The following is a 24,408-nucleotide window of genomic DNA, read 5'->3' as shown; positions in this document are numbered from 1 at the left end:
ATTCCAAAATAAAAAATTTAAAGGGTATTCTGCCCATGTTTACTAAGGATTCAGTGCCTCTATTTCTTGCAAAATGGATATAAATTCTTCAACCTTAAATATAAATTCAATATAAAAGAGAGAAAAACATGTTTAACTTAGTCAAATAGAATTTATTGAACCAAAAAGTTTATCATTTTAAGTATGATAATCTTTTTATACTGAGAATCAACTAAGTACTCTCACTTTTCATAACAAAAATATTTTTATACAATATAAGCACTTGTTTTTTGGGTGATTCCCAGAACTAGTACACACACATGTTGCTATTTTCAAGTGCAATTCCATAATCTAAAATGCATAAGTAAAACTGAATATTTTAAACTTAATCACCTTTCAGCTGTCTACAATTATTGTAGAGAAAAAGCAATTAATTGATTAAAAGGACTCAAACATTACAAGAACAATTTTCAACATTATTTTTTAAATGCTACATTTAATTTGGCATGATTTTTGTTGGATTGATATCAACTGTTCAGAATGCTAATGTAGAAACATGACCTTGTTTTCTGATCGAAACATGAACCACAAATTAATTCCATACATTCTTCAAATCCAAGTTGAATAAGTTAGGGGTGACCAGGCTTTCAGGGGAGGGCAGTTAGGGGTGACCAGGCCTGCAGGGGAGGGCAGTTAGGGGCAATCAGGCTGGCAAAGGAGCAGTTAGGCATCAATCACGCTGGCAGGGGAGTGGTTAGGAAGTGATCAGCCTGGCAGGCAGAAGCGGTTAGGTGCAATCAGGCAAGCAGGCAGGCGAACATTTGGGAGCCAGCATTCCTGGATTGTGAGAGGGATGTCCAACTGCCCATTTAGGCCCGATCTCAGTAGGATAGGGACTAAACGGGCAGTTGGACATTCCCCAAGGGATCCCAGATTGGAGAGGGTGCAGTCTGGGCTGAGGGACAGCCCCGCCCCGTGCACGAATTTTGTGCACCGGGCCTCTAGTTAGAAATAAAAATTTAAACATTAAGCTGAGAGATATGAATAGCAAGAAAAATAAAACTTACTTTGAAAGTCACTGTTGCCTTTGTACAGTAAAATCCTATAGAAACAACAGGATCCTTCAAAGTCTGAGATTTCTGCTGATGCATGGTTGAAGTTGGATCATTTCCAAGGTAGTCTTCCTCACCATCATCATAACTCACAATTGCAGGCACAAATGACCAGGCCCATGATACCCATCCCTGTGACTGTTCATCCTCTTGCTGTGAATACAACTCTTGACCTTTGAACTGAGAAGGATAAGGCATATCTATTCTTGTTTCATCTTCAACACCTGTCAACCAAAATAAAATGAGTTTAAATTAAATCAAAAGGATTTAATTTTTTAAAATTAGGAAGATAAATTCTGTTAAAATGTATCTCCCACATTTTTCTTTCTTCATAAAAAGTATGAACACATCATACATTGGTTATTATTATTTTAAACCAATAATTTAGCATTACCACCTTTAAGTTTCTGTATATTATACTGTGTCAATCTCCTTTCTTTTATTTAAATGTATATTTTTTTATTTCATAGAGGAAGGAAGGAGGAGAAAGAGATAAACACATCAATGATGAGAGAGAATCACTTATCAACTACCTCCTCCACATCCCATGCTGAGGAATTGAACCCCAACTTGGACATGTGCCCTGACTGGAAATCAAACCATGACCCCCTGGTTCATAGGTCAACACTCAACCACTGAGCAAGCAGGCCAGGCTCAATCTCTTTTCATAGACCATAATTAACGTTATAAGGAAAGCAGTTTACCACATAATTTTAAATGTAGTTGATAAATAAAATTAATAAATTAATTTATTGGCATTTCACTCATTATAGCAAACAATTTTTATTTGGTGACAAATTAACAGAGACTAAAGATTTAAATTCCAGCTGCTCTTATTTCATCTTGTAAAGACAAATTCCACCAGTCTCAACATTACTGCATTTCAAGGGCACATGCCCAGGGTTATGGGCCCAATTCCTAGTAGGGGACATGCAGGAAGCAGCTGATAAATGACCCATCATTGTTTCTATCACTCTCTCCCTTCCTCTCTAAAATCAATAAAAAATATTTTTAAAATATAATAATTACTAAGAAATCTCGAGGTTGTACTACTTTAACTTTTGTATAATATATATTCTGAACACTTTTACCTACTAGAAATATTAGTTGTTTTTTTACCATGTAGAAAAAGGAAAATCAAAATAGTACCCTGTTTCCCCGAAAATAAGACAGTGTCTTATATTAATTTTTGCTCCCAAAGATGTGCTAGGTCTTATTTTCAGGGGATGTCTTATTTTTCCATGAAGAAGAATACGGTACACATTTATTGTTAAATGAAAATAAAGGAAATTTATTACATGTATACGGTACGGTAGTACGGTAGTTGTCAACACAAACCAGACAAACTGTGAATCCTACAGTATCAAGAATTTACTCATTTATTCAATGACAATCATGTCATCATCTTCTGGAACATCATCATAACAATCCAATTCCTGAATTTCCTGATGAATTTCTTGTGACTCCATTTCTTTCAGAATCAGTGGACCAAATCTCTCATGTTTAGCTTAGGGGGGGGACCTTATTTTCGGGGGATGCCTTATATTTCACTCAGAAGGAAACCTGTAAGTAGGTCTTATTTTTGGAGGACGTCTTATTTTCGGGGAAACACGGTAGAAGCATGTAGGAAAAAAATCAAAGTAGTGTCTAACAACCAAAATAAAATAACGCCACCACATTAGAACTGTAAACCTCAATCTAATGTATTTTTAAAGTTTAGCAATTATGAAAACACTTTGTAAGAACAATAGTTCTAAAATAAATTTTTGTTATATTTACCTGTTGTGCTTCCTGACATATCTTTATTATGACAGGTAAAGTCTTCAGTTTCTCCATCTTTACCATTGCCTATTTCTCCATAGTAAAGAGCAATCCCAAGTTGCATTATACGGATAAACATAGGCAGTTGTTGATCTGTGATAGAAAGTTTCAAACTCTCTACTAAGGTGTGAATCTGTATTTTGAAAAAATAAAAACATCAGTAAATCATGTTCAAAGGGCATATCTTTTAGCATAGGTAGAGAAACGTTAAATCTTAATTGGAATAGCGTAAGAGAAATAATCATGTCCCAAACACTTCTAACATTAAAGCCAAAATAACAGTTTATTCTAAAATCTTAGGAATTAAACAAATTTTGCTCTGATCAATAAACTTTAGATAGAAACTTATATTAAGCCAAATGATATAAATACAAATAGAAATAATGAAAAGATATAGTCACACTAGATTTTCACAAAGTTCTGTAACCAAAATACAGCAGTACCCACTTATTTGCAGGAGACAATTCCAAGACCCTTAGCGTATGCCTGAAATTCCAGTTAGCACTGAGCTCTATATATGCTATGCTTTCTTCTAAACATACATATATGGTCTTCAAAGGAAGCACTTGAAGGCTTCACTTTGGCCTATCCAAATTGCCAGCATCACTACTCTTGCATTTAAGGGGCATTAGCAAATAAAATAAGGGTTACTTGAACAAATACCACGATAGTGGAGCTGACAACTAAGAGGACTACTAAGTGACTACCTGGTAGGAAGCATACACAGCATGGATATGCCCAACAAAGGGATGATTCACATCCGGGCAGGATGGAGCAGGATGGAGTGACATTTCGTCACGCTACTCGAAATGGTGCGCAACTTAAAACATGAATTATTCGCCACCCCAAGTCAAGTCTCCTTCCATCACCTTTTATTCCCCATTTACACCCTCCCTCTTCCCCTTACAACCCCTCCTCCCTCCCCTCCACCTTCGCTCTGGTAATCACCATACTACTGTATGCCAATGAGAGGTTATATTTTAATTAAAACCTACAAAGTTTCATTAACCCATGTCACCCCAATAAATTCAATTAAGAGGTTTAAAACACAACTTGTGAATTAAGTCTAGAATTTCCCATTTAATGTTGTTGGATCATAGTTGATTGAGGGTAACTGAAACCATGGAAAGCAAAACTGTAGATAAGGGAGGACTACTGCACCCACTCTACAATGCTAAGAGTATGATAGTACCCCCCCCCCCCAAAAAAAAGATCTGTCACAACCAAGAATAAAAGCTTCATGATATCATTTTAGTAAAACTCGAATCACTCTTTCCAGCTATATTAACCAAAAAGAATACACACACATCCTAAAAACATGTTAGGAGAGAAAACTACTAACATTTAACTATGGAAATATGAACATAATAAAATTTTGATAGCCAAATATGAAAAACCAAGGGAAATATATGCTTGGGGAAATTTTTCAAACAAATTTTAAATAATAGATTTAAACATGACAAAAATTTATAACATGAATCAATTATAAGAAAGTAATAAGTTTAATTACTAGGAAATAGGATATATAGAAGTCAATCAAAGTTCTCCTCTTAGAAAGAGACATCAATGGAATCTAAACACAGCCTCAGTATAATGGTTTCCTGCTGTTATATAAACATGGAATAGAACCAATTAAGCCATAAATTCAAGTCTCTTGGAAGGTTTATTTTGACTCACTGATATTTGAGTGTCTATGAAACATGAAAAAGAAGTAATGGTAATCATTATAATTTTACAACTAAAGACAAAAAATTTGTACTTGAAGGTGAAGAAAGCTGTATTGGGGGGGAGGGGTGTAAATGCCATATTCAACTAAGAATACAGATTTCTTAAAACTGGCCTTAAAATCATACACTGAACAGACCATGAAGAGGTAAGAAAATGATGAGGAGGAAGGAAAGGAAGGGAGAAGTGTACAGGACAGACCTGTCAACCTCTTCTTCATTTGAAATTTCTCTTCCACGTCCTTTTATTTTGTTTAAATGTTTTAAAAAATAAAAATTTTACTTTAAAATAGTTGTAAACTTCTAAAAGCATTTCAAGGTCATACATAGAGATCCCAGATATTCCTCATCCAGTTCCCTATTGTTAATAACATTATGTCACCATGTGGTATTACTTTCGTCACAACTAAGAAACAAATATTGGTATATTACTGTCAGCTACACTCCATGCTTCATTCTGATTTCATTAGTTTTTCCACTTATGTCTGATCTCTCTACAGGATTCCATCCAGGAAGCAACCTTGCGTTTAGCTGTCATGTTTCTTTAGTTTCCTCTGGTCTGTGACAGGTTATCAGACAATTCTAGTTTGTCAATGACCTTGACAGTTTAGAGGTATACTGGTCAGGTATTTTGTTGAATGTCCCTCAGTAAAATCTCACTACCTCAATTTGGATCTACCTCATAATTTTAATTTTTCCAACAAATTATATTGATTTTAGAGAGAGGACACACACACACAATAGAGAGAGAAAGAGAGAGAGAGAGAAGGGGGGGGGATGTGAGAGGGGAAACATCGATCGGCTGCCTCCCGCACTTAACTCTGATCAAAGATCAAACCCAAAACCTGGGTATGTGTCCTGACCAGGAATCAAAGCCACAACCTTTTGGTGTACAGGAAAATTATATAATTTACTAGAGGCCCAGTGCACAAAATTCATGCACTCGGAGAGGGAAGGGGGTCCCTCAGCTCGGCCTGCACCCTCTCGCAGTCCTAGAGCCCTCGGAGGATGTCTGACTGCAGGGGAAGGAGGGGAGGTGAGAGAGGCTCCCGCCACCGCCACTGTGCTCGCCAGCAGTGAGCCTGGCTTCTGGCTGAGCAGCATTCCCCTTGTGGGAACAGTGACCACCAGGTGGCAGCTTCTGCAGTGAGCGTCTGCCCCCTGGTGGTCAGTGCACATCACAGCGACCGGTCATTCTGCGTTTGGTCAATTTGCATATTAGCCTTTTATTATATAGGAAGTGACCACCCACCCCTAATAATTAAAGTACGTACCTGGCACCTTACAGAGTTAATACAATAGCACTGACTATACCAATAGCATTGACTATATACCTATGTTAAACTTTCCCTGTGACTATTTTGTAACTAATACTAAATCCCTTCATCTGGTATTCCCCAAACACCCTGGCAACCATCACCTTGTTCTCTTCACCTATGAGTCTGTTTCTATTTTGTTTGTTCATTCATTTTGTTCTTTAGATTCCACATTGAGTGAAATCATATGGTATTTGTCTTTTTCTATCTGACTTATTGAACTTAGCATAATACCCTCCATGTTATCACAAATGATAGTAAGATTTCATTCTTTTTTATGGCCGAGGAATATTCTATTGTTACTAGTATACATGCACCACTGTTTTGTTTTTTTTTATCCAGTCATTTACTGATGGAAAACTTGGTTGCTTCCATAGCTTGGCTATTGTAAATAACTCTGCAATTAACAAAGGGATACGTATATAATTTCAAATTAGTATTTCAGGTTTCTTCAGAAAAATACCTAGAAGTGGAATTGCTAGGTCATAGGCAATTCCATTTTTAATTTTCACCACATCCTTTTAAATATTGTATGGTACCAATAATAAACAATCTTAGCAAAACCAATAACAAAAAAAAATCAAACTTTTATATAGATAGATAAATAGATAGACAGACAGACAGACATAGATAGACAGATAGATATATAGATATAGGGTGGAACAAAAGTAGGTTTACAGTTGTTTGTATGAAATATACAATAATAATATAAGAATAAACTCTGTTTCATGTACTCACAACTGTAAACCTATTTTTGCCCCACCCTGCATATTTAAAATATATATCTTTAAATATATATTTTAATATAATATATATCCTAAAATCAGTAAGATTAATCACCAATAGAAAAATAGACAAAAAATATAAATGAATTTTTCAAAGGACAAGTTATGTGAACATATTATCAATAAATGTAACTTAACTAATAATCAAAAAAATGTTAATTAAAATATACATATTTTTTGCTAACAAATTGGAAAGTTTTAAAACATGATCATATGTAAAGATCACACGTGTGTAATATAAGCATCACTTACATGTTCATGAGCATTTATAATGGGTAAACCTTTCTGGAAACAATTTTGTAATATAGATCACAGGTCTTAAAAAAGTTTAAGTCTCTCAATATGATATTTCCAATTACAGAAATCATTCCTAAGAAATTAATCAGATATATGTTCAAAGCTTTATGTGGAGACTTTTATTCCTCTGAAAAATGAAAAAAATGTAAATTTTCAAAAAGGGGGAAAATGTTAAATTAATTATGTACCCTTATAAAATATCTTTCTCAAAAGATAGAAAAATAATAAAAAGCTTACCCAAAATGTAAATAAATAAACTAAAAAAAAAACACTTAAACAAATGAGAGTTTCACAAATAATTAGGGCATTTGGAACATTTTGGGAAATGCCTTTGAGGTGATCAATGAAGTTCAACCAAGTCCATATTTCTTAGGACTAGAAGTTGGAGGACTGAGGGGTCTAATTCAAAATGATAAATCTTACATCACAATCAAAAGATTTACACTTGAGACTATACACATTGATAATCATACCAATTCCTTGGAGAACAACAAATTTTCACATGAATCAAAAGATTTTACCTGAAAAATTCCCATACTCTGAGATTTAAATTACATTTTGAAACCAGAGGTCAAAAGCTAATGTTTCCTGAATCAATAAGATATCAGGTTAGCAAATCCAGCTTTATAAATTTATGGAAGAAAAAGAAAAGACAATAACTACAGCCATCCGGCCATGCTAAACAAATTATAACAATTTAAATATAGATTGATAATCAGTCTATTGTGGGCATAAAAATACTTTTTTATATGATCTCCTTGAACTACTTCAAGAAAAAAACACCAATAAATAGCTGGACAACGTGAAAAGGAAACGAAAGTCTCACACACACACACACACACACACACACACACACACACACAAAAAAAAATAGATCCCCAAGTTTCTATCTTAGAACAAATAATGCAAAGTGTTATGTATATAAAATAGAACTTACAAATGTAACTAAAACTTTTGTATAAAAACTTTTGTATTTTTATTTGACATAAAAATAAATGGGACATACATTTATGAGGTCAATTTATTGTTTTTTTTAATAATAATTAGCATGCACAGGAGCCAATAAAGAAAATAGAGACATGCAAATCAACTACAGAAAAAGAAACACCTACTTTAATAACAGATGGCATCTTGGAATTTAGGTTATCATACGTAAAATGCAAACGAGTTCTGAAGGAACATTTGTATAACAAAGGATCCTGGTAAAACTCTATTTTGCCACTAGCATTCCGTTTATCAAGACAAACAGTACAGTCTGAAAAGTTGATAACTTTTCTCAGCACCAGATCAGGAGCTAAAAAAAAAAAAAAAAAAAAAGGAAAAACATTTTAAGTAAAATAAAAAAAGGTTAACAGAAAAAAAGGCAACTATTATTTATTAGTACAAGTAGTAATGCAAATAAGATTAATAGAGCATTAAATAAGACGCCAGAACCTATGTAAAGAACATCTCATTTATTATATCATTTAAATCTTCCAACAACTTTATGAAATAGGCACAAAAATCCTCATTTTCTCTATAGAGAATTAAATAGAGACCAAAGAAATGAATTAGCTTATCCCCAACTTGCTTGACACCTAACCTACAAATTTAATACAAAAATGGAAAATTTCATTATCGTTTGCTATTTGCAATGAGATATTAAATTATATATATATGCATATACATATATATGCATTATATATATGTACACACACACATATAGATAGATAGATAGATAGATAGATAGATAGATAGATGGATGGATAGATAGCATGGCGCTAATGCTGTAATGACCAAAGACTAGCGCGGGTGGGCAGGGCTGTGGGCGGGGCTACAAGCACAGCGAGGCCACACGGGGTGGAGTGGGGCCACATGATTTCGTGCGCTAGGTTTCTAGTCTATAATAAAAGCATAATATCCTAAGTAGACCGGATGACCTGGCAGACGAAGCCGGGGCTGCAAGGGAAGCCTGGGTCCTGGGTGCTAGAGGGAAGCCGGTGCCAGCCGGGCTGGGAGGGGGGGGGCGGGGCGGGGGGGGGGGGAGTACCTACTCTTGCATGAATTTTGTGCATCAGGCCTCTAGTAATAAAATAAAACTCCTGAGAAACCATTTAGTAGTAGTCACTCACTTAATATTTATTTTACACTAAAAAACTTGAAGCTATGATCTAAACCTGCACTTTCCAATATGGTAGCAACCACTGATACATGGCTATTTAAATTTAGATGTGAATTCATTATAATTATATGAAAATAAAATTTCAGGTCCTGCCAAAACTGGTTTGGCTCAACGGATAGGGTGTCGGCCTGCGGACTGAAAGGTCCCAGGTTCAATTCCAGTCAAGGGCATATATATACCTTGGTTGCGGGCATATCCCCAGTAGGGGGTGTGCAAGAGGCAGCTGATCGATGACTCTCTCTCATCGATGTTTCTAACTCTCTATCTCTCTCCCTTCCTCTCTGTACAAAATCAATGAAATATATTTTTTTTAAAAAAGAAATATATATATATATATTTTTTTTTTAATTTTCAGGTCCTTGGTTGCACTACCCACATTTCAAGTGCTCAACAGAAACATGTGGCTACTGGGTTCAGACTGGATCATAAAATATAACCATCATCATAAAAGTTATGGACTAGCACTGCTCTAGATAATTGCTAATGAAGAAATTATCAATAACAGTACCAAGGTTTTATTCAAGGCAATAAAAATGAAACAATTACTGGTAAAATACCAAACTAGAAAATGAAAACTTTAGCAAATCTGTGGTTTTATTCCTAATAAGCAATTCCTAGTTAGGTATCTGGCCCAAGTCTACTTGGTCAATGATTTTTAAGTTAGCTACTCCATGCTATGGTCATGGGAATGTTCAAAACAATAAGATATGCTTTCATTTAAAATATGTTTGCTTTAGCCCATTATTTGGTAATACTATTTTTGAGTATATCCTGGCAACCTCTAAGTAATTCAACCTTTAATGTCCTTATCTTTTTTTGAATTTTCATTTTTTAAGAAGGAAAAACTAAAGAGTATGCACATATGTGGAAACAGTAAAGTTTTATTAGCAAATAAATTTCAAACTTGTCCTTTAAAAAAAATACACAAATGTACCATATTATCTCATTTTACATAGTCTATTATTAAATTACTTAGTTACTGGTATTATATACAGAAACCAAAGACTTGATTGGGCCTTTGTATACATTCTTCTTTATGCTTCACAACAGAGCTGTGAGATCAGGATTATTCTTGATTTTTAAAATGTGAAAACTAAAGCTCGGGAAACACACAAAAATGAAACTGTACTCCAATTTTGTTCTTTGCTAGTTGTATGCCTTAGCTAGGCAAGTCAAATAATGCTGAGACTCCATTTCACTTTCCTATCCTTTATCTAGGACTTAAAATGAGCAAATGAATGTATGTCTAAATGAGTAAGTGTTACAACAGACAGTCAGGGAGTCTTCCCCAATAGCCAACATGGCACAGGGGAAGGTTCTTACACTGGGTGTGCCAAAAGCTAAAAAGATGAATGGACAGAGTCTGAGCAGTTAAAAGCTAGAAAGAGGGCAAGCACATCAAAAGCTAGAAAGATGACTGAACAGCACCCAAGAGTGCCAAAAGTTAAAGTGATGAATGCACAGAGCCCAGCACGCCAAAAGTGAACAATGGTCTTTGAGGCAGGAGCCACCATGTTGCCAGGTCCCAGCACCCAAATAAACCTCTTCCCTTGTGGTAGGCAGCCAAGCCTGCGTTTCAGTTGCAAAAGGGTATCATTTCTTTATGGAGCTGTTACGAGAATGAGAGAAAATAGATGTAAATAATAATAGCAGCTCCCTTTCTGAGCAATTACGTACAGGATACTTATAAGTTCTTTCAGTACGTTAATGTATTTAATAAAATAATTCTATAAAGAAGCTTTTTATCCTCATTTTACAAATGACAAAATTGAAAAATAGAAGTAAACTAAATCGCCCAAGGTCATATATCTAGCACCGAGTGGGAGAGCCAGGATTCAAATGCAGGCAGACTAACTTTAGTGCCAGCACTTCCTTTTTTTTTTTTTTTTGTAAATTTTCTTTTTTCTAATGTAGAGTCATTTTCACAGCTTTAGTAAAACGTAATTCCTATTGAAATGTACTGCTAATATATACAGTACACAATTTCATAGTTTTGGTACTTTTTAATTGAATTTATTGGTGTGAAATTGGTTCACAAAACCAATCAGATTTCAAGTGTACAAATCAACAAAACATCTTCTGCAAAGAGCATCGTATGTCCATGGCCCTGAACCAAGTCTCTTTCCATCCTGATTTTCTCCCCTTTTGCTCGCCTCTAGCTACTCCTACGCCCCTTTCCCTCTGGCTATCACCACACTGTTGTCTGTCCCTAAGTATTATGTATGTATGTTCCTTTTGCTTAATCCCTTTGCCTTCTTTCATCCAGTCCCCCAAAGTCCCTCCCCTCTGACAGCTGTCAGTCTGTTCTCTTTGTCTATGAGCCTATTTCTATTTTTGTTCATCAGTTTACTTTGTTCATTAAATTCTACATATAAGTAAAATGGTTTTTGTCTTTCTCTGACTGGCTTATTTCAGTTAGAATAATTTCCAGGTCCTTCCATGCTGTCACAAAAAGGCAAGATTTCCTTTTTATTATGCCCAAATAGTATTCCATTGTGTAAATGGATCACAGCTTTTTTTATCCACTCATCTACTAATGGGCACTTTAGCTGTTTTCAGATCTTAGCTATTAAAAATAACATGCAATACACATAAGCATGCATTTTTTTTTAAATATTTTTATTGAATTCAAAGAGGAAGGGAGGAGAGAGACAAACAGAAACATGAATCAGCTGCCTCCTGCACACCCTCTTCTGGGGATCTAGCAAGCAACCTGGGCATGTGCCCTCACTGGTAATCAAACCCAAGACCTCTGGGTCCATGGGACGATCATGCCCGCTGAGCTACACCAGCAGGGTGAGAATGCATATATTTTCTCAAATTAGGGTTCCGAGTTTCTTGGGATATATTCCCAGAGTGGGATTACTGGGTCAAAATTTTTAATTTTATTTAAAAATGTTTAACTTTTTGAGGAAACACCATACTGTTTCCACAGTGGCTGCACCCATCTGCATTCCTATCAACAGTGCACAAGGGTTCCCTTTTCTCTACACCCTTGCCAGCACTTTGTTAATTTATTGATGACAGCAATTCTGACAGGTGTGAGGTGATACCTCAGTGTTGGTTAACCACTTTTCAGATGTATCGTTGGCAAATATGTTCTCCCGTTCATCCAGTGGGCTGCCTTTACATTTTGTTGATGGTTTCTTTTACTCACACAGTTTTTTAGATTGATGTCCCATTTTTATCTAATCGTTCCTTTGTTTGCCTTGCCCAAGGAACTATATCTGCAAAAATATTGCTAAGAGACATGACTGACATTTTACTATGCTTTCTAGTATGTTTATGATTTTGGAACTTACATGTAAACCTTTAATCCATTTTGAGTTTATTTTTGAATATTATTAGTGCCAGCACAGTTAGCAAATACATATCATGGCAAGTCACAGACAAAAAGGAGTTCACATATTCTTAAAATATTTTCCAAAATATACATTTCTTACTCTAACAGAACATATATCATATATCAACAAATGTTATTATTTGTTTAACATCTCTCCTGATAAAACTAATAAGCAGTGTCTATTTTCTATACAACTATAGTTATGATCTTAATACAGTGATTAGCATATAGAATATAATAAAATAGTAATAAATAAATGATAGTGATTAAAACTTTATTACTACTTAGATTTTTTTTTTTAATAAGCAGGAGATTGAATTATTTTAATAGTTACAGGAGGTTTCAGGAATAGCTAAAAATCCCATATATACTCTAGAATATAGAAACCTAAAACATAAATCATTCAGATATATTGTTTGTCATTACCAAGTAATAAAGAAAGCAACATACTCTCTTTCCTCCATCAAAAAACATTAAAAATTTTAACTTAGCCAAAACCGGTTTGGTTGAGTGGTAGAGCATCGGTCTGCAGACTGAAGGGTCCCGGGTTCGATTCCGGTCAAGGGCATGTACATTGGTTGCGGGCACATCCCCGGTGGGGGGTATGCAGGAGGCAGCTGGTCGATGTTTCTCTCTCATCGACATTTCTAGCTCTCTATCTCCCATCCTCTCTGTAAAAAATCAATAAAATATATATATTTTTTTAATTTTTTTAACTTAATATTATTCAGTTTTCATTGCTATAATCCGCAGCATTATAAAATGTTATAGATCACCTTTGAAATAAGCATGTTATAGCTAAGAAAAAATTAAAATTAAAAAAAATTTTTAAAGTCTGGGATTTCTTAATCTAAGGCTCTATTAACCTCCTATAATTGCATGTTAGTTTTTATATATGTACATTTTCCCATTTTGAAGGCATAAAGTTTCCCTTAGATTCATCTAAGAGCCAGTTGGCCCAAGAAAGATTTAGAATCCAAGAAAATTGTTTCAATAATGGAGAATCTATAGTATCCTTGATAGTATTTACTCACCAGAAATATCCATGAATGCACGATCCCATAATTCACCTACTGTATAGCATTCTGCAGAAGTTATGTTGACTGAAAGAACAATATCATCTTCAACATATTTCAGTATGAGATTATTTATAACAATGTTTACATTATTTACAACTCGTCTAATCAGACTCTGTACATAACCTGTAATGCAGGAGAAAAAAGAATGCAATTAGCCACAATCAATAATTATTTCTTAAAATATTGAGCATAATGTACATAAAAGGTGGGTAAGCTTAGCATATTTTGCAAAGAAGAAACTAACATTTAGATAGGTACACAGGTTTATCAAAGTAACACAGCTAATAAAAAGAAGATACAGCCAAGCAAACACAGAGAAGCTCTACATAATAAAGTATTCATATACTGAGAAACCACATTTACCAGAAACCTTTTAATAACATAACACTACATCCCATTCAGTGATTATCCTATACTACAGTACTTTAGTTTATGCCTAAACATTTTGCAAATGAAACTATACTATAGCATTTCCCCAAACTAAACTATACTAAATTACCCTATACTACAGTTCTTTAGTTTCTACCTAAACATTTTCCCAAATGTAACTGTGTCACTCCATGCTGATTACACAATATCTATACTAATAAAAGGGTAATATGCTAATCAGACCGGGAGACAGGCCAGGGAGGCAGTTGGAGGCGAGCAGGCCGGCAGACAGAGTGGTTAGGGGTGATCAGGCAGGAAGGCAGATGAGCGGTTAGGGCTAGGGGTCCCAGATTGCGAGAGGGTGCAGCCCAGGCTGAGTGACACGAGCACCGGGCCACTAGTATTAAAAGAATAGCTTTAAACCCTAGCTGGTTTGGCTCAGTGGATAGAGCATCAGCCTACAAACTGAAGGTCCCTGGTTTGATTCCGGTTAAGGGCATATGCCCAGGTCGTGGGGACGATTCCCAATGTGGGGTGTGCAGGAAGCAGCTGATCAATGATTCTTTCTCATCACTGATGTTTCTATCTCTCACTCCTTTTCATTTCCTCTCTGAAATCAATAAAAGTACATACTTAAGAAAATAGTTTTAAGATTCTTTTTTAACCTGTTATGATCTTCTATTCCAACTTTAAATAGCCAGAAAAATATTAAAAAGTTAAGCCTGGAGGAAGAAAAATAGGAGAAACATAACTATCACAATGGATTTAACTACTGCCACTTACTAATATGTAATATTGAAACAGGGTAGGGGAGAGAACATAAATGAGAAAGAAAATGTAGACAGAATTAAAGAAGAATAAAAAAAAGAAGATAGGAAAAAAAAAACAAGAATAGATACAAATATAATGAAAACAGAAATAAGAGAGTCAGAAATAATTGTTTTTATAAAAAACTCAAAACAATAAAAGTATAATTAGTGAACATTCTTTTTCTCCAGAGCTTGCCTAGACTGTTCAAATTTTCTCTTTTAATTTAATGCTACTATGGGATACTCCATAATCTCCAAAGTTTCTCAAACAATAAATGTGAACATAGGTATATTATTGAGAAATTTAATTGAAAATATAAATAAAATAAACATAATAATAATTAAAATATTAGCTACCTTATGAAATAACTGTTTGTATTCTTTAAACCAAAACTTTAATCGACAAGAAAGAATCAACTCATTTCAGCAACTGATATTGCTATCACCTACTGGGAGAAAGTTTATTAAATCTATTCAACCATAACATATTTGCAAAAACCAACTCTCTTATTCCTTCCTAAAAGACACAAAAGGGAAAGGATTGTAAGACCATTAAGTTCAAGTTTTTCTAGACATAAAAACTATTAGCAGTTTTCAGAGTGCCAATTAGCATATGCTATAAATTAACATATAAAATATCAATAAATTTAAGGTAGCAAATACTGTTTTATGAGAGTAGATACTAAAATAATGCTTAACAAATTAAGCTTCCAAAATAAATTTTAAATATCAAAATTTTTAACCTTAGAAAGTGCAGAGATAGGCAAAAATAGGTTTACAAGTAGATTTACAATTGTAATATAATAATTAATAAATAATTTAAGAATAAACTCTCATGTACTCACAAATGTAAACCTACCCTTACACACCTTTGTATATTCCCCCATGCTATTACTATACAACACAGATGTTAAAAGTAAAAATAAATATCTGCTTCTTAGTAGAGAATATTGGTTTTCCAATTTCTGAAAAACCTGTCATCATTAGGGAATTTATAAAAACTTCTTAAGGGTGTACTATCTTTAAAACAAAAACAAAAAAAAATTAATTCTAAAACAACTGGATAAAATGTGTAATGCTTCAAACCAGTCAGATTGAAAGTCTTTTGATCCCTCTCACATAACAAATATTACATCATTGCCCAGCACAAGCGACACATATGCAAAAGTTTCTTGAAATATTATTGTCCTGTACTACATCATGTATGCTACCAGTTTTCTATTCTATTCCATATATTTTTTAATTCACACCATGACCCACTAAATGTTTTCATAATACACTAATTGGTCAGGAATCATAATCTGAGAAAAACTGTTCTAGATATCAAGAATACAGCTTGCACAGAAAAGATTATATAGTCTTTTCCTATTAGAAAGTCATTCAACCTTCAGGGGTGTGAAACAACTATTTGCAACACCAAAACTTTTTTCAATAAGCATCTCTGGATTAATGCAAATGTTCAAACTCTAAAACAGTAAACACAGATAACTGAAAAAAATAACTTTGCTCTAGAAAATTCTGAGAGCAAGAATTCATCTCTACTATGGAAGAAAATCCGTTCCTGGGCAGGATAAGGTTACCAGAAATTAGTCCTCAAATAACCATATGACTTAACCTTGAAATAAAATGATTTACCATTATCCAACTGGATTCTCAAATTATCCCTTTTTCCCCCTTTGGCAAGATTACATTTAGCTGCTTTGCCTCCCAGTAATTGCCCAACAAGTTCAGTTACTTCCTAAAGCAACTCCTTAACTGTGATTTATGTCAGCATAAGAGAGAATATGAGTCCTTCTATTAGGTAAGGCAGAAAAGCACATGTTAATCCAAAAGCTACCTCAAGTAGTTCAGGTAGAACACAGCTCTGCTTTATACCACAAAAATAGGATGTTTTATGTTACGTTTATGTTTTTATGTTTTATGCTCCTAAAATAGACCACTTCTCCCAATTCTGGATATCAGTATAAATTCTAATAGAGGCTCTAAAAAGAATCATTAAAAATCTGGCACCTATTTTGAGTACATGCAAGTTAGCCCACAGAAGGTTGTTTGTTATCTGTGAAATTCACAACTGACAAAAGCGTTAAATTTTTCTTAAACAAGTCATTTCTTAGAAGAAGAAAAATGTGCCTTGGCGGGTCTTCTCAATGGGTAGAGCTATGAGGGCTGCAGGTTCAATTCCCAGTCAAGATACCCATCTCAAGTGGGGAGGGGAGGGAATGAAAGGCAACCAATTGATGTGCCTCTCTCACATCTCTCTCTCTCCCACTCCCTTCCACTCTTTAAAAATAAATGAAAAAAAATATCCTCAGGTAAGGATTAACAAAAGAAAAGAAATGGGAAAGGGAAAAAAATGTAATGAGACTCAAATGTTAAACCTAAAACTGATTATTCTTTGCATATTATAAAATGAGCTGGTAGAATAAGTTTGGGAGGATATATGTAATTAGAAATTTGGAGGGGTAAAAAGGTACCCAATTAATAAATAAGGACAAGCTACAGTTTAATTTCATTTACAGGTTCATTTAAGACACCAGAGTTTTTCCCAAGGAGTTAATTGGCAAGAAAAAATTTAGAAAGCTCCCAAACCACCACACTATTCTAAGTAGAATTCGAAATGTTCAGTAGTAAAATATCTTTGTGCACCTTCTCCAACTATAGCGATTAATCTATTCTAAAGCCAGAGAGAAACCCGAGGCCTTTTAGGGACAGCGTGCTGAAGAATACAGAGCATCAGAGTTAACATCACTATAACACTAGTCAAAAATGTTCAATTCAAATGTCACTTAGAACGTCCATTTGAGGGAGGAGGGCTATGAAATTGTGTACCTAATCCAGCCTCTCAGAGGTAAAGCAAATGGTGCCAGAAGACTGTCAAAAATTAAGTAGGTTAAAACAAGCCAAAAGCCTTCAAACCTTTGGCACAGAGAGCAAGTGTATACCAATGTCACCTACATCTCAGAAAATAGAAGTGACTGATAAATAAAATAAAAAAGAAGTAGCTGATAAACAATTCCTAACTGTAGGAAGACAGCAATGTACCTTGGCCACAGAACTAATATGTAATGATCAGTTTGTTTTTCTTCATTAAATATTTACCAAGGAACTTTCATAAGTCATTACTGTTCCAGGTAAATAAAATTTTCAGAAAATAGAACAGATGGTCTCTCCCAAATAAAAAAAAACTCTGTGTCTCTGTTAGTGAACTTTGTAGTTTCTATAAACTCAAAACAATCTAGTGCCTTTCCTCTGTTTATCAAGAAGCAAGGAGGACAAAAATACTATGAGTGGGAAATCAGAGGTAAGTTTTTTCAAGGAGAGGACATAAAAAAGAAACTTAGGGAACAACCAACCTACTGCAAAGGGATTCAAAGTTTGAAAGACATTCCTGAGGGCTCTGGACTCAACCTGTTCTAGATTCATGCAACAAATGCACATGCACATACAGTCTAAATATTTCATAGCACTAAAGAATACTGAAAGTGTGAATTCTACAAAGGGTTACAAATATAAATAAGAGGTGAAATTTTGGCTTTATCAAGCCCAGTAGAAGTTACCTGGTGGCAAATCAGGATCTGTGGGAGCAGCTTGCTGAATTCTTCGAGGTTTTACTAATGATTTTGTATTCTCAGTGGTACTAGGGTTGGTAGAATTAGAACCACAGCTTTCATGGTCATCCTATATTGATTTTAAAGAAAGCAAAAATTCCTTTAGAAAACAAAAATTCTAATTTTACACCATACTAAGAAAATGATACAATAATAAAAGATTAATCTTTTACATGATAGTATGGCTTCAAATGTTAGCTTTATATTAGCAGGAGAAAAAATGTGTCTTCAACTTCAATACAATCAAAAAGTAAAATATTTACCATCATAAATGAAAATAAAATTTTGCATGAAATTATATTCATTTCAAGTTAATACAAAGCAAACTTCACAATGTTTCATTCTATAAAACAACTTCACCATTCAATCGTTACAATGACATCTTCTGTTATTTTGGGAGATGTTATAGACTCTAAATACTAAAAGACTACTTCTATGAATAAAACGTTGCTGTAATTACTTTTAGTTCAACTTACATCCTTAAAAATGTCTGCAGTCATACACTTCTGCACAGTGTTAACATTAAAAGCACACTATTAATTTTTGAAACATATGGTTGTCTCAAAAGCCCAGAAGTAAAACATGTTCATTAAAGAGATGTGAAAAAATTCCAAGTGAACTGCCAAAACTAGCATAATTATAAAAATATTTAACACTGAAACCATCTGAAATCACATACTGTATATAGATTACAGTGATGTCATAATAAACATTCCAGCCAAAATGCACTAAAAACTATTGCAGTCTAATAAATCTGGCATGCACAAGATGACAAACATTTTAAAGCAAAAGAAAGAACAAATCATTTTTATTTTTCAAAAATTATTAGTAGCAAAAAAATGGTAGAGAACATGGGATAAATATCAGTTTTCAAACAGTTTAAAAAAAGGCACAATGAATAAAGCTTCCCTACAAACTACACGTTTTTATTATTCAAAAGAAAAACAAAACTAAATAATTTTTAAAACAAATTTATAATAAACCTGAAATTTCAGTGTACTTTAAAAATGAGCATAAATCATGACACTCATAAAAATATATACTATGAAACAAACATTACCAAATGTGTAAACACTTCTTTCTCAACTATGGATAGAAAATTATGGTTGCATATACAATATAATTAGAAAACAATTCTTTCAATGAATTTGTTTTCAATTAATTATGTTTCAATTATAAGTCAGCTTCCATTCAATCCTGACCCAACTAAATTAAATAAAAAATAAAGCAAACAAGAATTATAATATTTACTATTAAAACAGAAATTACTGCGCTGGCCAGCGTGGTCCAATGGTTAGAGCATCAGCCTGCCAGCAAAAGGTCTCAGATTCAATTCCTGGTAAAGGACAGGTTGGATCCCTGGCCTTGGTCGGGATATGTGCAAGAGGCAACCAATTGATATCTCTCTATCTATCTTTCTCTCCCTCCCTCCCACCCTACCTTCCACTATCTCTAAAAAAAATTTTTTAAATAAATCAATGAAAAATACCTGGGGGGTGGGGGGAGGAGGAGGAGGAGGAGGAAGAAGAGGAGGAAAAAGAGGAGGAGGAGGGAGGAGGAGGAAAAGAAAGCGGACTGAGGGGTCCCGGGTTCAATTCCAGTCCCAGGTTCGATTCCGGTCAAGGGCATGTGCCTTGTTTGCGGGCACATCCCCAGTAGGGGGTGTGCAGGAGGCAGCTGATGGATGTTTCTCTCTCATTGATGTTTCTAACTCTCTCCGTTCCTCTCTGTAAAAATCAATAAAATATATATTTTAAAAAAAAGAAAGAAAGAATCTGGAATTACTTCCATCATTAGTTTGAGTTCATCAGCTTTTAACCAGTATGCATCATGTTGGACTATTACACGTTTTACTTCACTGAAAGGCTCTAATTCTAATAAAATAATCTGTTCTCAAATACACTAGCTCCATAGTAGGCAAACTGCGGCTTGTGAGCCTCGCAAGCCACATGCGGCTCTTTGGCCCCTCGAGTGTGGCTCTTCCACAAAATACCAGGCCTGGGCGAGTCTGTTTTTGAAGAAGTGGCGTTAGAAGAAGCTTAAGTTTAAAAAATGTGGCTCTCAAAAGAAATTTCAATCGTTGTGCTGTTGATATTTAGCTCTGTTGACTAATGAGTTTGTCGACCACTGCACTAGCTAAAATGTTTTGAGATAATATTTAATCCCAAACACATTACAGTTATGTCTTTCGCTTTTTATTTTAAATATATTTTTATTGATTTCAAACAGGAAAAGAGAGGGAGAGAGAGATGAAAACATCAATAGTAAGAGAATCATCTATCAGCTGCCTCCTGCATTCCCCTTACTGGTGCTCAAGCCTACAGCCCGGCCTTGTGCCTAACCAGGAATAAAACCATGACTTCCTGGTTCTAAAGTTGATGCTCAACCACTGAGCACAATTATATCTTTCTTATTTAGGTGGCAATATTACCGAAATGTCTGATAAACATATTTCATGGCAAAAGAATGTTTTCTCTTGAGGACCACCTAGCTAGTTCTGAAAATACTACTATCCCTTTGCTCCTCATGAAACAAGCAAGAATGTCATTTCCTTACAAAAGTTCCTAACACAAGAAAACTGTGCCAAACACTGTATGTACATAGCTCCATTGCTTTCATTCTGACTGGTCATGGAATCACGTAGCACACTTTTCACCTCAGCCCTCATAGGGCTAGTCAATTAAAACTGGAAAACCGTCAACTCCCAGATTCACAATGGTATGAAAAAAAACTTAAAACATGTGAGTGAATCATTCCAAGTCCTTGTTTAAAAAAAAAAAGACAGAGCTTAAAATGCAAGAGCTGAAGAAGGAGAAACTGAAAAGTGGAACCAAGAAGTAATATGCTTTATTCTCTTCCATCTTGTAGCACCAAACTTGGCAAGCAAAGGACTAAGTATCCTTTGGCAGCTCTAGTCACCAAAAGATCCTGAAACAGAGAGTAAGGGCCTGGGAAATAGACTGCTACAACATTCTTAGAGACAGTCACCTCTGTCCTCTCTAGTAACAAGCACAATGTCAATTGTCAGAAGCAATAAAGAATGACAGGACTGTTCCAGCTATGAAGACAGAAGAGAAACAGTCCAGAGATGGAAGACACTAATGATGCCTTACCATACTAGCAGACAGCAGCTGTGTGTTCCTGAAGGATGCCCAGGACCAAACCAGAGAGGGTCGGACCTGCATTATCACCATTTGTCCACCATCCATTACTGAAATATCATTGCTGACATGTACACATAAGGAACTGTTTGACATTGAAACTGGGACTCAAAAGAACTGTTGGCCCAGAAAGAAACTCACTACAGACTGATTCATTTGTCTCTCAGCATAACCATTATTGCTTGTCTCATTTTCGGTTCTCCTAAGTGTATTTCTAGTATCACATGATCTCACTCATCTAGGGGAAATAATGAACAACATAAACTGATTTACAAAACAGACCCGGAGACAGGGAAGCATCGATCAGCCTGTCAAACCTCAGAGGGAAGGTAGGGGAGAATTGGGTAAGGAGGAGAGATCAACCAAAGGACTTGCATGCATGCATATAAGCCTAACCAGAGGTCACAGACAACAGGGGCGTTGGGAGCATACATGGGGAGGGGTCTGGGATGGGAATAGGAGGATGAGGACAAATATGTAATACCTTAATCAATAAAGAAATTTTAAAAGAAAAGAATGTCTAAGAGTAACACTATACTTTGGAAAGTCAAAGCCAAATCAAGTCACCAAAGCAGAAGCACACACTTGGAGAACACAAGAGAGAGCCATGGAGAAACAAGAATCTCTGGTTCACCTCTCCCCTGACAGTAATATCAATAAACTTAATTTCAGTATTTAAAAAATGCCAAGTGCATTAAGTAAAGGAGGAATGTGTACGTCCCTCTCTCGTCACACACCAACTTCAGCCACAGAAGCCGCTTCTGTCTGCTCTCCCATCCAGGGGAAGGGGAAGGTTAGGAGAGGCTGGAGAAGGGAGCTGACATTCCCTTGCATTCTTTTACTTAATCTCCCCAAAAGGAGGACTAGCTAACCTGACAGGCCAAAGCTGAACATCCATTAGGCAACATTCTAACAGGGAGAAAGATCACTGTACTAACTCTAAACCTGTTTCTGGGGCCACTCTTCTATCTCTGAGATCCATGGTCCTCAGTAACAGGACTGGAGCCTTTTCCCCAGAGGACGCAGTCATTAGCCATCTGTCCTTGGGTTCTTTTCACACACATGGAGAGCCACCTGACCCAGATACTGCCCCGGCGGAGAACATCAAACTATGCCAACCGACAGCAGCAAGTCAGGGAAAGTTTGCTTATTATTGCCTATGGCTTCCCTTTTCTTGCTGGCAACAGGTGAGCACCACGGTGCCAACCTCTCCTCCTCCCCTTTACTTAAACTACCCAATTAAAGTGTTAAATCCACTCTTAGATTTGGAAGGTGAAACAGGCCAAAATTAAGGGAGAAAGGAACAAAAGTTACACTGAGGCATTCTGGCCTAAATCACATTCTACCATCCAATTTTTAGCACAATTCACAAAGTGGAATTGGGTGCCTGAACAGAATAAAACTGTACTTTTTTTCTAATATATAACTCCCCTCAGAAAGGAATATCTAGTCAAAGAAAAATATGTGTTAGGCAGTTTGAGAAAAAATAGGTAGGTAGTATTCTTCTCTAGGTATTTTACTTACCTACTTAAAAAATAATACTTATATGTATAAGAGATTAAGAATAATTTAAGTTAGTCAGCAATGGCTTTTATTGAGCACTTATCTGTGCCAGGCCTCAGTATTTTAAGGATGAGAAAATTAGAGCTGAAGTTGTTCCAAGGCCAGAAAGACAGGAAGTGAGAGAGCTGGGATGAATGCCCAGATCTGTCTGACCAAAAAGCCCTTACTTTAATCACTGAACTTAAAGACGGGAAAGCAGGAAGAAAGGAAAGGGAAGAACAAAAGCAGGAAGGGAGAAAAAAAGAGACAAAAGGAACAAATTGTTTTATTTATGGCTCTTCCAATGTGTCACCTAATGGTAATAATCACATTATATTCATATGTCTTAATCCTCTTAGCAATGCTATGAATTAGATACTATTCCAGGTGCAAAAGTACCCCTATTTAAAGATAAGGAAACTAAGGAATGATGAGATTAATAGTTCAAAATCACACTGCTATTAAATGGCACAATTCTAACCACATTTTTCTATTATCGTCCCTATGAGAAAAGGCCAAGCAAGCAGTAAATACTAAGTTCCACATCCATTAAAAAAAAAAAAAAGGTCAGGAAAATGTCTCAAAAAAAAAAAAAAAAGTTTGAAAAGATTGTGCCCTACAGAAAAAGAAAAAAAGGCCACGACATTGAACATTATCATTAAGGCAGTACTAGCATTTCTATTACAACCCCGTATTTTAACTGATACATAACATTCTTAGAAAGTCCTTCATGAGCCAAAGCCGGTTTGGCTCAGTTCAGTCTGCAGACTGAAAGGTCCTAGGTTCAATTCCGGTCAAGGGCATGTACATTGGTTGCGGGCACATCCCCGGTAGGGGGTGTGCAGGAGGCAGCTGGTCGATGTTTCTCTCTCATCGACGTTTCTAGCTCTATCTCTCTCCCTTCCTCTCTGTAAAAAATCAATAAAACATATTTTTTTTTAAAAAGGAGAGAATCCAAGATGGCGGCATAGGTAACACCTAACTGCAGCCTCACACAACAATTTCAATAAAATACAACTAAAATACAAAATGGACATTACCCAGAACTACAGAAAAGTCGACTGACTGGAAATTCTACAACGAGAAGGAAAGAGAAAACCAGAAGGAAAATCAGAGGAGCTGTAAAAGCCTAATGTACAGAGACACGGTGCGGGCATGTGGAGAGGACGGAGCCGGAGAGGAGGGGGCGGCTGAGTGCCTGGCTGGCATTCCCTAGCGGGAAGGAGAAAAAAGCTCCAGACTGTGCTGAACCCCAGATCCGACAGCATTGAACCACAGTTCTAGGCCAGACCCTGGGGACTC

The 24,408-nt window shown here is 35.5% G+C and overlaps 1 protein-coding gene across 6 annotated transcripts in view; it reads right to left on the bottom strand.

Annotated features, from left to right (window-relative positions):
- Positions 1–24,408, bottom strand: part of VPS13B (vacuolar protein sorting 13 homolog B) — a 522,947-nt gene that overhangs the window by 487,310 nt on the left and 11,229 nt on the right. For all 6 annotated transcript variants that reach the window (XR_014793185.1, XM_084864486.1, XM_084864483.1 and 3 more), the window contains exons 4-8: positions 18,353–18,473; positions 13,573–13,740; positions 8,147–8,328; positions 2,871–3,045; positions 1,047–1,315 (exon numbers count right to left, since the gene is read on the bottom strand). Coding sequence is in view for 5 of the 6 variants with exons in the window: in XM_084864486.1 (XP_084720612.1) it covers positions 1,047–1,315; positions 2,871–3,045; positions 8,147–8,328; positions 13,573–13,740; positions 18,353–18,473 (915 nt within the window). In the remaining variant the exon portion in view is untranslated. The remainder of the gene's footprint in view (positions 1–1,046; positions 1,316–2,870; positions 3,046–8,146; positions 8,329–13,572; positions 13,741–18,352; positions 18,474–24,408) is intronic.

This window comes from Pipistrellus hanaki (assembly GCF_964339955.1).
Source record: "Pipistrellus hanaki genome assembly, chromosome: 17".
Taxonomy (NCBI): Eukaryota; Metazoa; Chordata; class Mammalia; order Chiroptera; family Vespertilionidae; genus Pipistrellus; species Pipistrellus hanaki.
This window is presented reverse-complemented; position numbering and strand designations above follow the sequence as displayed.